The 17438-nt window shown below is 47.1% G+C and overlaps 1 protein-coding gene across 1 annotated transcript in view; it reads right to left on the bottom strand.

The window, feature by feature from the left end:
• Positions 1-17438, bottom strand: part of tenm4 (teneurin transmembrane protein 4) — a 718236-nt gene that overhangs the window by 324532 nt on the left and 376266 nt on the right. The window contains 1 exon segment of the mRNA XM_042296535.1: positions 2576-2677. Within this exon segment, the coding sequence (XP_042152469.1) occupies positions 2576-2677 (102 nt within the window).

The following is a 17438-nucleotide window of genomic DNA, read 5'->3' as shown; positions in this document are numbered from 1 at the left end:
TTACGTACTAACTACAGTAAATATATGTTATGTACTAACTACAGTAAATATATGTTATGTACTAACTACAGTAAATATATGTTAGGTACTAACTACAGTAAATATATGTTACGTACTAACTACAGTAAATATATGTTACGTACTAACTACAGTAAATATATGTTATGTACTAACTACAGTAAATATATGTTATGTACTAACTACAGTAAATATATGTTACGTACTAACTACAGTAAATATATGTTACGTACTAACTACAGTAATAAGCGACTCAGAGTAAAAACAAAGCAGCATTACTCATCCAAATTGGAGCAGGTATCTAGATGTGTTATGACTCTCTGTGATTCGACTGCTCAGATAAATGAGACCATTAAGCTAATGATCAGTAAGGAGAGCAGAGCTGTGTCCCAAACAGCACCCTACTCCCTTATATAATGCACTATTTACGACCAGGGCTCATAGTGCACTATATAGGGAATAGGGTGCCATTTCTAGCAATGATCATCATCACTTTCATAACAGATGGCTTAGTGACTGAGGATTTGGCCAAAATAACAAACTTTTTTTTTTTTTATGTTTTCAAAGAGATATTCTGGCATGGACTCCAAGTGCATGTATCCCATTATGAATGGTTATTAAATATTGATTTATATTAACAGTGTTGTATCTACTGAATTATTTCATTTATTTTCAACATGATGTCGTCTGTTCTGGGGTTGTTACTATAGCAACATGAAGTAGTCTGTTCTGGGGTTATTACTATAGCAATGTAAAGTAGTCTGTTCTGGGGTTGTTACTATAGCAACATGAAGTAGTCTGTTCTGGGGTTTTTACTATAGCAACACAAAGTCGTCTGTTCTGGGGTTGTTACTATAGCAACATGAAGTAGTCTGTTCTGGGGTTGTTACTATAGCAACATGATGTAGTCTGTTCTGGGGTTGTTACTATAGCAAAATGAAGTAGTCTGTTCTGGGGTTGTTACTATAGCAACATGAAGTAGTCTGTTCTGGGGTTGTTACTATAGCAACATGAAGTAGTCTGTTCTGGGGTTGTTACTATAACAACATGAAGTAGTCTGTTCTGGGGTTGTTACTATAGCAACATGAAGTAGTCTGTTCTGGGGTTGTTACTATAGCAACATGGATTAGTCTGTTCTGGGGTTGTTACTATAACAAAATGAAGTAGTCTGTTTTGGGGTTGTTACTATAACAACATGAAGTAGTCTGTTCTGGGGTTGTTACTATAACAACATGAAGTAGTCTGTTCTGGGGTTGTTACTATAGCAACATGAAGTAGTCTGTTCTGGGGTTGTTACTATAACAACATGAAGTAGTCTGTTCTGGGGTTGTTACTATAACAACATGAAGTAGTCTGTTCTGGGGTTGTTACTATAACAACATGAAGTAGTCTGTTCTGGGGTTGTTACTATAACAACATGAAGTAGTCTGTTCTGGGGTTGTTACTATAGCAACATGAAGTAGTCTGTTCTGGGGTTGTTACTATAACAACATGAAGTAGTCTGTTCTGGGGTTGTTACTATAACAACATGAAGTAGTCTGTTCTGGGGTTGTTACTATAACAACATTATGTAGTCTGTTCTGGGGTGGTTACTATAACAACATGAAGTAGTCTGTTCTGGGGTTGTTACTATAGCAACATGAAGTAGTCTGTTCTGGGGTTGTTACTATAACAACATGAAGTAGTCTGTTCTGGGGTTGTTACTATAACAACATGAAGTAGTCTGTTCTGGGGTTGTTACTATAACAACATTATGTAGTCTGTTCTGGGGTTGTTACTATAGCAACATGAAGTAGTCTGTTCTGGGGTTGTTACTATAACAACATTATGTAGTCTGTTCTGGGGTTGTTACTATAACAACATTATGTAGTCTGTTCTGGGGTTGTTACTATAACAACATGATGTAGTCTGTTCTGGGGTTGTTACTATAACAACATTATGTAGTCTGTTCTGGGGTTGTTACTATAACAACATGAAGTAGTCTGTTCTGGGGTTGTTACTATAACAACATGAAGTAGTCTGTTCTGGGGTTGTTACTATAGCAACATGAAGTAGTCTGTTCTGGGGTTGTTACTATAACAACATGAAGTAGACTGTTCTGTATATATACCCTATATATAGATATAGAGTGAGAGAGACATTTATATATATATATATATATATATATATATATATATATATATATATATATATATATATATATAGAGAGAGAGAGAGAGAGTGAGAGAGACATTTATATATATATATATATATATATATATATATATATATATATAGAGAGAGAGAGTGAGAGAGACATTTATATATATATATATATATATAGAGAGTGAGAGAGTGAGAGAGACATTTATATATATATATATATATATATATATATATATATATAGAGAGAGAGAGAGAGTGAGAGAGACATTTATATATATATATATATAGAGAGAGAGAGAGAGTGAGAGAGACATTTATATATATATATATATAGAGAGAGAGAGAGAGACATATAGAGAGTGAGAGAGAGACAGAGAGACAGGGAAGTATATTAAACGACAGAGCGACTCACCTCGTCCACAGTCAGGGCCTCTGAATCCTAAGAAGCAGTGACATGTTCCCGCCACACAGTCACCGTTGCCATGGCAATCACTGGGACAGTCGTCAATGGAGTCTGTGGGAACACAAACATCAAATGCAATCAATGACATTTTATTTACAAAGCTTTTTAAAAACTTTTTTTTTAACACTTGACAGTTGTCACAAAGTACTCCAAATGGACCAGGAACCACAGCAAAGTACTCCAAATGGACCAGGAACCACAGCAAAGTATTCCAAATGGACCAGGAACCACAGCAAAGTACTCCAAATGGACCAGGAACCACAGCAAAGTAATCCAAATGGACCAGGAACCACAGCAAAGTACTCCAAATGGACCAGGAACCACAGTGAAGTACTCCAAATGGACCAGAAACCACAGTGAAGTACTCCAAATGGACCAGGAACCACAGTGAAGTACTCCAAATGGACCAGGAACCACAGTGAAGTACTCCAAATGGACCAGGAACCACAGCAAAGTACTCCAAATGGACCAGGAACCACAGCAAAGTACTCCAAATGGACCAGGAACCACAGTGGAGTACTCCAAATGGACCAGGAACCACAGTGGAGTACTCCAAATGGACCAGGAACCACAGCGAAGTACTCCAAATGGACCAGGAACCACAGTGGAGTACTCCAAATGGACCAGGAACCACAGTGAAGTACTCCAAATGGACCAGGAACCACAGCAAAGTACTCCAAATGGACCAGGAACCACAGCAAAGTACTCCAAATGGACCAGGAACCACAGTGGAGTACTCCAAATGGACCAGGAACCACAGTGGAGTACTCCAAATGGACCAGGAACCACAGCGAAGTACTCCAAATGGACCAGGAACCACAGTGGAGTACTCCAAATGGACCAGGAACCACAGCGGAGTACTCCAAATGGACCAGGAACCACAGCAAAGTACTCCAAATGGACCAGGAACCACAGTGGAGTACTCCAAATGGACCAGGAACCACAGCAAAGTACTCCAAATGGACCAGGAACCACAGCGGAGTACTCCAAATGGACCAGGAACACAGCAAAGTACTCAAAATAGACCAGGAACCACAGCAAAGTACTCCAAATGGACCAGGAACCACAGCAAAGTACTCTAAATGGACCAGGAACCACAGTGGAGTACTCCAAATGGACCAGGAACCACAGCGGAAGTTCTCCAAATGGACCAGGAACCACAGTGGAGTACTCCAAATGGACCAGGAACCACAGTGAAGTACTCCAAATGGACCAGGAACCACAGTGGAGTACTCCAAATGGACCAGGAACCACAGCGAAGTACTCCAAATGGACCAGGAACCACAGTGGAGTACTCCAAATGGACCAGGAACCACAGCGGAGAACTCCAAATGGACCAGGAACCACAGCAAAGTACTCCAAATGGACCAGGAACCACAGTGGAGTACTCCAAATGGACCAGGAACCACAGCAAAGTACTCCAAATGGACCAGGAACCACAGCGGAAGTACTCCAAATGGACCAGGAACCACAGTGGAGTACTCCAAATGGACCAGGAACCACAGTGTAGTACTCCAAATGGACCAGGAACCACAGTGGAGTACTCCAAATGGACCAGGAACCACAGTGGAGTACTCCAAATGGACCAGGAACCACAGTGGAGTACTCCAAATGGACCAGGAACCACAGTGGAGTACTCCAAATGGACCAGGAACCACAGCGAAGTACTCCAAATGGACCAGGAACCACAGTGGAGTACTCCAAATGGACCAGGAACCACAGCGGAGTACTCCAAATGGACCAGGAACCACAGCAAAGTACTCCAAATGGACCAGGAACCACAGTGGAGTACTCCAAATGGACCAGGAACCACAGCAAAGTACTCCAAATGGACCAGGAACCACAGCGGAGTACTCCAAATGGACCAGGAACACAGCAAAGTACTCAAAATAGACCAGGAACCACAGCAAAGTACTCCAAATGGACCAGGAACCACAGCAAAGTACTCCAAATGGACCAGGAACCACAGTGGAGTACTCCAAATGGACCAGGAACCACAGCGGAAGTTCTCCAAATGGACCAGGAACCACAGTGGAGTACTCCAAATGGACCAGGAACCACAGTGAAGTACTCCAAATGGACCAGGAACCACAGTGGAGTACTCCAAATGGACCAGGAACCACAGCGAAGTACTCCAAATGGACCAGGAACCACAGTGGAGTACTCCAAATGGACCAGGAACCACAGCGGAGAACTCCAAATGGACCAGGAACCACAGCAAAGTACTCCAAATGGACCAGGAACCACAGTGGAGTACTCCAAATGGACCAGGAACCACAGCAAAGTACTCCAAATGGACCAGGAACCACAGCGGAAGTACTCCAAATGGACCAGGAACCACAGTGGAGTACTCCAAATGGACCAGGAACCACAGTGTAGTACTCCAAATGGACCAGGAACCACAGTGGAGTACTCCAAATGGACCAGGAACCACAGTGAAGTACTCCAAATGGACCAGGAACCACAGTGGAGTACTCCAAATGGACCAGGAACCACAGTGGAGTACTCCAAATGGACCAGGAACCACAGTGGAGTACTCCAAATGGACCAGGAACCACAGTGGAGTACTCCAAATGGACCAGGAACCACAGTGAAGTACTCAAAATTGACCAGGAACCACAGTGGAGTACTCCAAATGGACCAGGAACCACAGTGGAGTACTCCAAATGGACCAGGAACCACAGTGGAGTACTCCAAATGGACCAGGAACCACAGTGGAGTACTCCAAATGGACCAGGAACCACAGCGGAGTACTCCAAATGGACCAGGAACCACAGTGGAAGCAGAGTGACAAGAACAACTCTGTAATGAAGAAGCCTGGAACTCTGCGTGGTAACAGATTATTACATCAACAGCAAAATGGCTACTTGTCTGTCATGAAAGGATAACATGGCTCACGAGACATGGTTGTTCCCATACACCCGTTCAATAAATTAATAATTGATAAATGATAAACACTAGCTCCACCCAATGAGAGCACTGATAAACACTAGCTCCACCCAATGAGAGCACTGTTAAACACTAGCTCCACCCAATGAGAGCACTGATAAACACTAGCTCCACCCAATGAGAGCACTGATAAACGCTAGCTCCATCCAATGAGAGCACTGATAAACACTAGCTCCACCCAATGAGAGCACTGATAAACACTAGCTCCACCCAATGAGAGCACTGATAAACACTAGCTCCACCCAATGAGAGCACTGATAAACACTAGCTCCACCCAATGAGAGCACTGATAAACACTAGCTCCACCCAATGAAAGCACTGATAAACACTAGCTCCACCCAATGAGAGCACTGATAAACACTAGCTCCACCCAATGAGAGCACTGATAAACACTAGCTCCACCCAATGAGAGCACTGATAAACGCTAGCTCCATCCAATGAGAGCACTGATAAACACTAGCTCCACCCAATGAGAGCACTGATAAACACTAGCTCCACCCAATGAGAGCACTGATAAACACTAGCTCCACCCAATGAGAGCACTGATAAACACTAGCTCCACCCAATGAGAGCACTGATAAACACTAGCTCCACCCAATGAGAGCACTGATAAACACTAGCTCCACCCAATGAGAGCACTGATAAACACTAGCTCCACCCAATGAGAGCACTGTAAAACGCTAGCTCCACCCACTGAGAGCACTGATAAACACTAGCTCCACCCAATGAGAGCACTGATAAACACTAGCTCCACCCACTGAGAGCACTGATAAACACTAGCTCCACCCAATGAGAATGAGAGCACTGTTAAACACTAGCTCCACCCAATGAGAGCACTGATAAACACTAGCTCCACCCAATGAGAGCACTGATAAACACTAGCTCCACCCAATGAGAGCACTGATAAACACTAGCTCCACCCAATGAGAGCACTGATAAACACTAGCTCCACCCAATGAGAGCACTGATAAACACTAGCTCCACCCACCGAAAGCACTGATAAACACTAGCTCCACCCACTGAGAGCACTGATAAACACTAGCTCCACCCACTGAGAGCACTGATAAACACTAGCTCCACCCAATGAGAGCACTGATAAACACTAGCTCCACCCACTGAAACCATCAGCGACATCTCAAATGGCATCTTATGATTAAAAGTAGTGCACTATAAGGGAATATTTATTTATATTTATTTTTCTCTCACTCTCTCTCTCTCGTTCTCTCTCTCGTTCTCTCTCTCGTTCTCTCTCACTCTCTCTCTTCCTCTCAATCATTCTCTCTCTATCTCTCTCTCCTCCTCTCTCTCTCTCTTCCTCTCTCTCTCCCCTCCTCTCTTGTTCTCTCTCTCTCTCTGTCTGTCTCTCTCTCTCTCTCCTCCTCTCTCTCTCACTCGCTCTCTTTATCTCTTTCCTCTCACTCTCTCTCTCTCATTGTCTCTATCTCTCTCTCTCCTCCTCTCTCCTCCTCTCTCTCTCTCTCTCCTCCTCTCTCTCTCTCGGTCTCTCTCTCTCTCTCCTCCTCTCTCTCTCTCTACTCTCTCTCTCTCTCCTCTCTCTCTCCTCTCTCTCTCTCTGTCTCTCTCTCTCTCTCCCCATCTCTTCACAGCAGAAGGAATTCATAACATGATGTGCAGTGAATTAAATAAGAAAATAGTGCTGAAAAATATTCACTCTTGTCCAGTGCCTGCAGCCAGCCTAGTGTTGCTCCCAGGCAGAACTCTTGGAACAAAGCAGCTTTTGTGATTCGACAAAGGGCTTGAAATGTGTGCCGGGACCGCTGCTTTCCTTTCCTCAGGAGGCTCAATCAACACAGAGGAGAGGGAGGGCGCATGGAGAGAGGGACAGAGGGGGGGAGGGAGGAGAGGAGTGCTGGGGGAGGAGAGGGGGAAAGTAGGGCTGTGGGGAGGAGAGGGGATGAGGGGGAGGAGAGTTTCAGAAGCTGCAGGGGTTTGCCATTTGCATTTCATCCTAGAGGTGCAATTATACAGGACAGATTCAACACTGATTCCTGGTGAGAGACTGGCTGAAGGCACCATGCTGAAGGGTGGTAGGATGGAGGGAGGATGGAGGGTGGGAGGGTGGAGGGAGGATGGAGGGTGGGAGGGTGTCGGGAGGGAGAATGGAGGGTGGGAGGGTGGAGGGAGGATGGAGGGTGGGAGGGTGTCGGGAGGGAGAATGGAGGGAGAATGGAGGGTGGGAGGGTGGAGGGAGGGAGAATGGAGGGTGGGAGGGTGGAGGGAGGATGGAGGGTGGAGGGAGGGAGAATGGAGGGGTAATGGAGGGAGAATGGAGGGTGGGAGGGTGGAGGGCGGAGGGAGGATGGAGGGTGGGAGGGTGGAGGGAGAATGGAGGGGTAATGGAGGAATGATGGATGGGTAATGGAGGGAGAATGGAGGGATGATGGATGGGTAATGGAGGGAGAATGGAGGGGTAATGGAGGGGTAATTGAGAAATGATGGATATGTAAAGGAGGGAGAATGAAGGGGTAATTGATGGGTAATGAAGGGTAATGGAGTGGTAATGGAGGGTGGGTGGGGGGAGGGAGGGTGGATGGAGGATGGATGGTGGGAGGGTGTAGGGAGAATGGAGGGGTAATGGAGGGAGAATGGAGGGTGGAGGATGGGAGGGTGGGGGGAGAATGGAGGGGTAATGGAGGGAGAACGGAGGGGTAATGGAGGGAGGATGGAGGGAGGATGGAGGGGTAATGAAGGGAGAATGGAGGGGTAATGGAGGGAGGATGGAGGGAGGATGGAGGGGTAATGGAGGGAGAACGGAGGGATAATGGAGGGAGGATGGAGGGGTAATGGAGGGAGGATGGAGAATGGAGGGGTAATGGACGGAGGATGGTGGGTGGAGGGTGGAGGGATAATGTATGGGGTAATGGAGGGATGATGGAGGGGTAATGGATGGGTAATGAATGGATGATGGAGGGATGATGGAGGGTGTGAGGGTGGATGGATAATGTATGGGGTAATGGAGGGATGATGGAGGGGTAATGGATGGGTAATGAATGGAGGATGGAGGGAGCATGGAATGGTAATGAGGGGATAATGGATAAATGATGGAGAAGTAATGGAGGGAGAATGTATGGGTAATGGAGGGGTAATGTATGGGTAATGTAGTGGTAATGGAGTGTTGAGGGTGGGAGGGTGGATGGTGGAGGGAGAATGGAGGGGTAATGGATGGGTAATGTAGGGAGAATGGAGGGTGGGAGGGTGGAGGGAGAATGGATGGGTAATGGAGGGAGAATGGAGGGGTAATGGAGGGATGATGGAGGGAGGATGGAGGGGTAATGGAGGGAGCATGGAGGGGTAATGTAGGGGTAGTGGATGGGTAATGGAGAGAGAATGGCGAGTGGAGGGTGGGAGGGTGGAGGGTGGAGGGAGGATGGATGGTGGAGGGAGAATGGAGGGGTGATGGAGGGAGAATGGAGGGGTAATGGAGGGGTAATGGAGGGAGGGTGGAGGGTGGGATGGTGGAGGGAGGATGGAGGGTGGATGGAGGGAGAATAGAGGGGTAATGGAGGGAGGATGGAGGGGTAAAGGAGGGAGAATGGAGGGGTAATGAGGGATAATGTAGGGAGAATGGAGGGAGGATGGAGTATGGAGCGAGAATGGAGGGAGGATGGAGGGAGGGAGGTTGAAGGTAGGATGGAGGATGGAAGGAGGATGGAGGGAGGATGGAGGGAGGATGGAGGTAGGATGGAGGTAGGATGGAGGGAGGTAGGTAGGATGGAGGTAGGATGGAGGGAGGTAGGATGGAGGTAGGATGGAGGGAGGTAGGATGGAGGTAGGATGGAGGGAGGATGGATGGAGGATGGATGGAGGGAGGATGGAGGGAGGATGGAGGATGGAGGTAGGATGGAGGGAGGATGGATGGAGGTAGGATGGAGGGAGGATGCCTGAGTGGCGCAACGTTCTAAGACACTGCTTAGCAGTGCCAGCTGTGTTACTACAGATGCTGGTTCAATACCAGGGAGCACGGGATGGCCACGGCCACGTTGTACAGCACCATTATGGCTATTAGAAGGTAGCTGGGCAATAGATTTGGCTAGAGGGAGGGTAGGGGGATAATTCTATCGTCAAATGTATTTCTAAGTTAGGTTGGCTGCATCACAACCGGCCGTGACTGGTTGCAATTTCAGTTCAATTCACCAGAAAAGACAAAACAAATAATACAACAAAAAGTATGATCATGTATCACATCCAAACGGGATTGGGAGTCCCACAGGGCAGCGCCCAACTGGCCCAGCTTTTCTCTCCCTCTAAAAAACATAAATAAATGTTTTGGCCTTTATTCAGATTACAATCGTTACATTATTATATATTTTTTAAATTAAATAACCTCCAAAATATTGTTATATATTATCAAGTTGATGGCACAGCCATATAGCCCCGGCATCAACATAAAGCTGAGTGACTCACTCGTTCATGACTTTGGATCAAAATAAACAAGTACCAACATTCTTTCTGATAGTCTTTAACAAAGACATATTTTGGTTATCCTGACCTGGACAACATGTACAGTATTATAATAGCCCATTATGGGCTGGAAGCAGGACAATACACCTTTACCAACACCTCTCTGTATTTGGATACTTTGTGGATGGGGCCTCCCCAGTGGATGGGGCCTCCCCAGTGGATGGCCTCCCCAGTGGATGAGGCCTCCCCAGTGGATGAAGCCACCCCAGTGGATGGAGCCTCCCCAGTGGATGGGGCCTCCCCAGTGGATGGGGCCTCCCCAGTGGATGGGGCCTCCCCAGTGGATGAGGCCTCCCCAGTGGATGAAGCCTCCCCAGTGGATGGAGCCTCCCCAGTGGATGGGGCCTCCCCAGTGGATGGAGCCTTCCCAGTGGATGGGGCCTCCCCAGTGGATGGGGCCTCCCCAGTGGATGGAGCCTCCCCAGTGGATGGGGCTTCCCCAGTGGATGGGGCCTCCCCAGTGGATGGAGCCTCCCCAGTGGATGGGGCCTCCCCAGTGGATGGAGCCTACCCAGTGGATGGGGCCTCCCCAGTGGATGGAGCCTCCCCAGTGGATGGAGCCTCCCCAGTGGATGGGGCCTTTCCCAGTGGATGGGGCCTCCCCAGTGGATGGAGTCTCCCCAGTGGATGGAGTCTCCCCAGTGGATGGAGCCTCCCCAGTGGATGAGGCCTCCCCAGTGGATGGGGTCTCCCCAGTGGATGGGGCCTCCCCAGTGGTGCAGCATTCTAAGTCACCGCAATGCAAAATGCGTTGCTACAGACACAGGTTCGATACCCGTGAGGGACCCATGAGGTGGCTTTTGGTTTTAATTTAGAATCCTCCAATCATCTATATGCAATTATTGGCGGAGAGTCACGTCCTGTTTTTCATAGGCGACATGAGTCTCACTAGTGTTGAGTAATGTGCTGTTAAAAGTGGTGTAGGTCTTATTTATTTAAAGAGTATATTGAAGTTAGAAGCAATAGGATTTGAAGCAATTGCGTACCCGCTGTGGTCAACTATTTCAGCACCGTTTCACGCTGCTCTGAGACAAGCATGGGGACTGGTCTTCACTGAATCTTCGTTTGGGTATTGGTTAGACTACAATTAGAAATGCTGTTAGTATAACCTTTATGTAACCTTTATTTGAAGGCCCCATTGACTTCCGGCGCCGACAGAGATGGCCGCCTCGCTTCGCGTTCCTAGGAAACTATGCAGTTTTTTTTTTTTTTACGTGTTATTTCTTACATTGGTACCCCAGGTCATCTTAGGTTTCATTACATACAGTCGAGAAGAACTACTGAACATAAGATCAGCGTCAACTCACCATCAGTACGACCAAGTATATGACTTTCGCGAAGCGGATCCTGTGTTCTGCCTTTCACCCAGGACAATGGAATGGATCCCAGCCGGCGACCCAAAAAACGACTTCGTAAAAGGGGGAAACGGAGCGGTCTTCTGGTCAGACTCCGGAGACGGGCACACCGTGCACCACTCCCTAGCATTCTTCTCGCCAATGTCCAGTCTCTTAACAACAAGGTTGATGAAATCTGAGCAAGGGTAGCATTCCAGAGGGACATCAGAGACTGTAACATTCTTTGCTTCACAGAAACATGGCTCACTGGAGAGACGCTATCGGAATCGGTGCAGCCAGCTGGTTTCTCCACGCATCGCGCAGACAGAAACAAACATCTTTCTGGTAAGAAGAGGGGCGGGGGCGTATGCTTCATGGTTAACGTGACGTGGTGTGATCATAACAACATACAGGTACTCAGGTCCTTCTGTTCACCTGATTTAGAATTCCTCACAATCAAATGTCGACCACATTATCTACCAAGGGAATTCTCTTTGATTATAATCACAGCCGTATATATTCCCCCCCAAGCAGACACATCGATGGCTCTGAATGAACTTTATTTGACTCTTTGCAAACTGGAATCAATTTATCCGGAGGCTGCATTCATTGTAGCTGGGGATTTTAACAAGGCTAATCTGAAAACAAGACTCCCTAAATTTTATCAGCGTATCGGTTGAAGAAATTCGGCTTGTCACCAAAAGCACTCACAAACTTCTACAGATGCACAATTGAGAGCATCCTGTCGGGCTGTATCACCGCCTGGTACGGCAACTGCTCCGCTCACAACCGTAAGGCTCTCCAGAGGGTAGTGAGGTCTGCACAACGCATCACCGGGGGCAAACTACCTGCCCTCCAGGACACCTACACCACCCGATGTCACAGGAAGGCCATAAATATCATCAAGGACAACATCAAGGACATATTTATTTTTATTTTTTATTTCACCTTTATTTAACCAGGTAGGCCAGTTGAGAACAAGTTCTCATTTGCAACTGCGACCTGGCCAAGATAAAGCATAGCAGTGTGAGCAGACAACACAGAGTTACACATGGAATAAACAATTAACAAGTCAATAACACAGTAGAAAACAAAGGGGGAGTCTATATACAATGTGTGCAAAAGGCATGAGGAGGTAGGCGAATAATTACAATTTTGCAGATTAACACTGGAGTGATAAATGATCAGATGGTCATGTACAGGTAGAGATATTGGTGTGCAAAAGAGCAAGTAAATAAATAAAAACAGTATGGGGATGAGGTAGGTGAAAATGGGTGGGCTATTTACCAATAGACTATGTACAGCAGCAGCGATCGGTTAGCTGCTCAGATAGCTGATGTTTGAAGTTGGTGAGGGAGATAAAAGTCTCCAACTTCAGAGATTTTTGCAATTCGTTCCAGTCACAGGCAGCAGAGTACTGGAACGAAAGGCGGCCAAATGAGGTGTTGGCTTTAGGGATGATCAGTGAGATACACCTGCTGGAGCGCGTGCTACGGATGGGTGTTGCCATCGTGACCAGTGAACTGAGATAAGGCGGAGCTTTACCTAGCATGGACTTGTAGATGACCTGGAGCCAGTGGGTCTGGCGACGAATATGTAACGAGGGCCAGCCGACCAGAGCATACAGGTCGCAGTGGTGGGTGGTATAAGGTGCTTTAGTGACAAAACGGATGGCACTGTGATAGATTGCATCCAGTTTGCTGAGTAGAGTGTTGGAAGCCATTTTGTAGATGACATCGCCGAAGTCGAGGATCGGAAGGATAGTCAGTTTTACTAGGGTAAGCTTGGCGGCGTGAGTGAAGGAGGCTTTGTTGCGGAATAGAAAGCTGACTCTTGATTTGATTTTCGATTGGAGATGTTTGATATGAGTCTGGAAGGAGAGTTTGCAGTCTAGCCAGACACCTAGGTACTTATAGATGTCCACATATTCAAGGTCGGAACCATCCAGGGTGGTGATGCTAGTCGGGCATGCGGGTGCAGGCAGCGATCGGTTGAAAAGCATGCATTTGGTTTTACTAGCGTTTAAGAGCAGTTGGAGGCCACGGAAGGAGTGTTGTATGGCATTGAAGCTTGTTTGGAGGTTAGATAGCACAGTGTCCAATGACGGGCCGAAAGTATATAAAGATCATCAAGGACAACAACCACCCGAGCCACTGCCTGTTCACCCCGCTATCATCCAGAAGGCGAGGTGCATCAAAGCTGGGACCGAGAGACTGAAAAACAGCTTCTATCTCAAGGCCATCAGACTGTTAAACAGCCACCACTAACATTGAGTGGCTGCTGCCAACACACTGACTCAACTCCAGCCACTTTAATAATGGGAATTGATGGGAAATGATGTAAAATATATCACTAGCCACTTTAAACAATGCTACCTAATATAATGTTTACATACCCTACATTATTCATCTCATATATATATATGTATATACTGTACTCTATATCATCTACTGCATCTTTATGTAATACATGTATCACTAGCCACTTTAACTATGCCACTTTGTTTACATACTCATCTCATGTGTATATACTGCACTCAATACCATCTACTGTATCTTGCCTATGCCGCTCTGTACCATCACTCACTCATATATCTTTATGTACATATTCTTTATCCCCTTACACTTGTGTCTATAAGGTAGTAGTTTTGGAATTGTTAGCTAGATTACTTGTTGGTTATTACTGCATTGTCGGAACTAGAAGCACAAGCATTTCGCTACACTCGCATTAACATCTGCTAACCATGTGTATGTGACAAATACAATTTGATTTGATTTGATATTTAACTAGGTAAGTCAGTTAAGAACAAATTCTTATTTACAAGGGCAGGCTACTCCTTCCTCCCCATCAGGGAATTGAATCACTGAGATTCTTTAGCTAAATAGCCCAGTACTGTGTAGCCGACGCCCGACCGTCACGTTGTACAGCGCCATATTTTCACTTACATCCTAACGAAAACCCAGAGGGTTTTGTCATTTTTCTTGGAATAGAAAAACTAATATATTAATCAAATTAATCAAATTAATTAATTAAGCAACATTTCTTGAAATCTGTCACATATACTATGGTCTGACGAAAAAAAGGTTTTAAATTCTCTAGTACAGCCACTATTTAAGGCTCCTCAAAGATGCCTTCTGGTGGTCAAACTAGCACTAACTGGCATTAATGGTACCAGTGTTTCACACTTCAATAACGTACCATAGAATTCTGTGGCACAACGCAAGCTGTGCAGCAATACGCTGCAACTTTTAAAGAACAAACCACTGTACCTCCTTTTGTTTACCATACAGTAGGCTGAAGAGGAGAGGAGAGGAGAGGGAGAGGAGAGGAGAGGAGAGGAGAGGAGAGGAGAGGAGAGGAGAGGAGAGGAGAGGAGAGGAGAGGAGAGGAGAGGAGAGGAGAGGAGAGGAGAGGAGAGGAGAGAGGAGAGGAGAGGAAAGAATAGATGAGAGGAGAGGAAAGGAGAGGTGAGGAGAGGAGAGGAGAGGAGAGGAGAGGAGAGGAGAGGAGAGAGGAGAGGAGAGGGAGAGGAGAGGAGAGGAGAGGAGAGGAGAGGAGAGGAGAGGAGAGAAGAGGAGGAGAGAGGAGAGAATAGATGAGAGGAGAGGAGAGGAGATGAGAGGAGAGAATAGATGAGAGGAGATGAGAGGAGAGGAGAGGAGAGGAGAGGAGAGGAGAGGAGAGGAGGAGGGAGAGGAGAGAGAGAGGAGAGGAGAGGAGAGGGAGAGGAGAGAGATGAGATGAGAGGAGAGGAGAGAAGAGGAGGAGAGAGGAGAGAATAGATGAGAGGAGAGGAGATGAGAGGAGAGAATAGATGAGAGGAGATGAGATGAGAGGAGAGGAGAGGAGAGGAGAGCGAGCAGCAGGCAGGTTTAATCAGTGCCTTGCGACACTCTCAGGAGACGTTCAGGTTCTTTGAGTGATGGGCCATATATATAGAGAGAGAGAGAGAGAGAGAGAGAGAGAGAGAGAGAGAGAGAGAGAGAGAGAGAGAGAGAGAGAGAGAGAGAGAGAGAGATGTTTCCAATGCCAATAAAGCCCTTTGAATTGAATTGGATTGCGAGAGACCAGTGAAGCACAAACCTATATTTATCCATTTCACTTGCTTTGGCAATGTAAACATATGTTTCCCCTGCCAATAAAGCCCTTTGAATTCAATTGAGAGAGAGAGACAGAGAGAGAGAAAGAAATAGAGAGAGACAGAGAGAGAGAGAGAGAGAGAGAGAGAGAGACAGAGAAAGAAATAGAGAGAGACAGAGAGAGAGAGAGAGAGAGAGAGAGGAGAGAAAAGGTTGCAGACTTGTATGTCTGGATTGTCTGGTGGTCTCTGAATAGACATTGTTCAACAAGCAGAACTGTTACAGTTCTTGTGGACTTCCTGTTTCTCCAGCAGGTTTAGTTTTGAAGGTCAACTCAGTCCCTCTATGACTCAATTCAACTCAGGTAGTCGGCCGCTTGGCCAGATTACATTTCTGCTGAAGGGCACCAAACCAACGACCCATTTTGGAAGTGGCTTCTCTCTCTCTCCTCTTCCCTTGCCCCTCCCTTTGCCTCTCTCTCCTCTTCCCTTGCCCCTCCCTTTGCCTCTCTCTCCTCTTCCCTTGCCCCTCCCTTTGCCTCTCTCTCCGATTCAGATCAACACAGGCAGCAGAACTTTCTGGCCTCGTCACAGTCTGTGTGTGTCTGTGTGTGCTTCGGAGGCTACTTGTCTGCTCAGGCCTCCTGCTCAGAATTACTTGTCTATTCCTGTTCCTACCTCCCAGTTGGTAACCAATAGGGGAGAGTTAACATGCTTCCTGTTCCTGCCTCCCAGTTGGTAACCAATAGGGGACAGTTAACATGCTTCCTGTTCCTGCCTCCCAGTTGGTAACCAATAGGGGAGAGTTAACATGCTTCCTGTTCCTGCCTCCCAGTTGGTAACCAATAGGGGAGAGTTAATATGCTTCCTGGTCCTGCCTCCCAGTTGGTAACCAATAGGGGAGAGTTAACATGCTTCCTGTTCCTGCCTCCCAGTTGGTAACCAATAGGGGAGAGTTAACATGCTTCCTGTTCCTTCCTCGTCCCTGTTATCTCACATGTTAAGTATTGAATTCCAGCGGGGGCCGGAGAAGCAAGCTGGGTAGGAGAGCTTAGGGTGCATCTCTGTCTGGGCTGGGTAGGAGAGGATCTCTGTCTGCAGTTAGAGATGTGGAGGAGAGGAGAGCATCTCTGTCTGGGCTGGGTAGGAGAGGAGAGCATCGCTGTCTGGGCTGTGGAGGAGAGGAGAGCATCTCTGTCTCCAGTTAGGGATGTGGAGGAGAGGAGAGCATCTCTGTCTGGGCTGTGGAGGAGAGGAGAGCATCTCTGTCTGCAGTTAGGGCTGTGGAGGAGAAGATCTCTGTCTGCAGTTAGGGATGTGGAGGAGAGGAGAGCATCTCTGTCTGGGCTGTGGAGGAGAAGGATCTCTGTCTGCGGTTAGGGATGTAGAGGAGAGGAGAGCATCTCTGTCTGGGCTGGGTAGGAGAGGATCTCTGTCTGGGCTGGGTAGGAGAGCATCTCTGTCTGGGCTGGGTAGGAGAGGATCTCTGTCTGGGCTGGGTAGGAGAGGATCTCTGTCTGCAGTTAGGGATGTGGAGGAGAGGAGAGGATCTCTGTCTGCAGTTAGGGCTGTGGAGGAGAGGAGAGGATCTCTGTCTGCAGTTAGGGCTGTGGAGGAGAGGAGAGCATCTCTGTCTGCAGTTAGGGCTGTGGAGGAGAGGAGAGCATCTCTGTCTGGGCTGTGGAGGAGAGGAGAGCATCTCTGTCTGGGCTGTGGAGGAGAGGAGAGCATCTCTGTCTGGGCTGGGTAGGAGAGGATCACTATCTGGGCTGGGTAGGAGAGGATCTCTGTCTGGGCTGTGGAGGAGAGGAGAGCATCTCTGTCTGCAGTTAGGGATGTGGAGGAGAGGAGAGCATCTCTGTCTGGGCTGGGTAGGAGAGGATCTCTGTCTGCAGTTAGGGATGTGGAGGAGAGGAGAGCCTCTCTGTCTGCAGTTAGGGATGTGGAGGAGAGGAGAGCATCTCTGTCT

Source organism: Oncorhynchus tshawytscha, linkage group LG13, assembly GCF_018296145.1.
Source record: "Oncorhynchus tshawytscha isolate Ot180627B linkage group LG13, Otsh_v2.0, whole genome shotgun sequence".
Lineage (NCBI taxonomy): Eukaryota > Metazoa > Chordata > Actinopteri > Salmoniformes > Salmonidae > Oncorhynchus > Oncorhynchus tshawytscha.
This window is presented reverse-complemented; position numbering and strand designations above follow the sequence as displayed.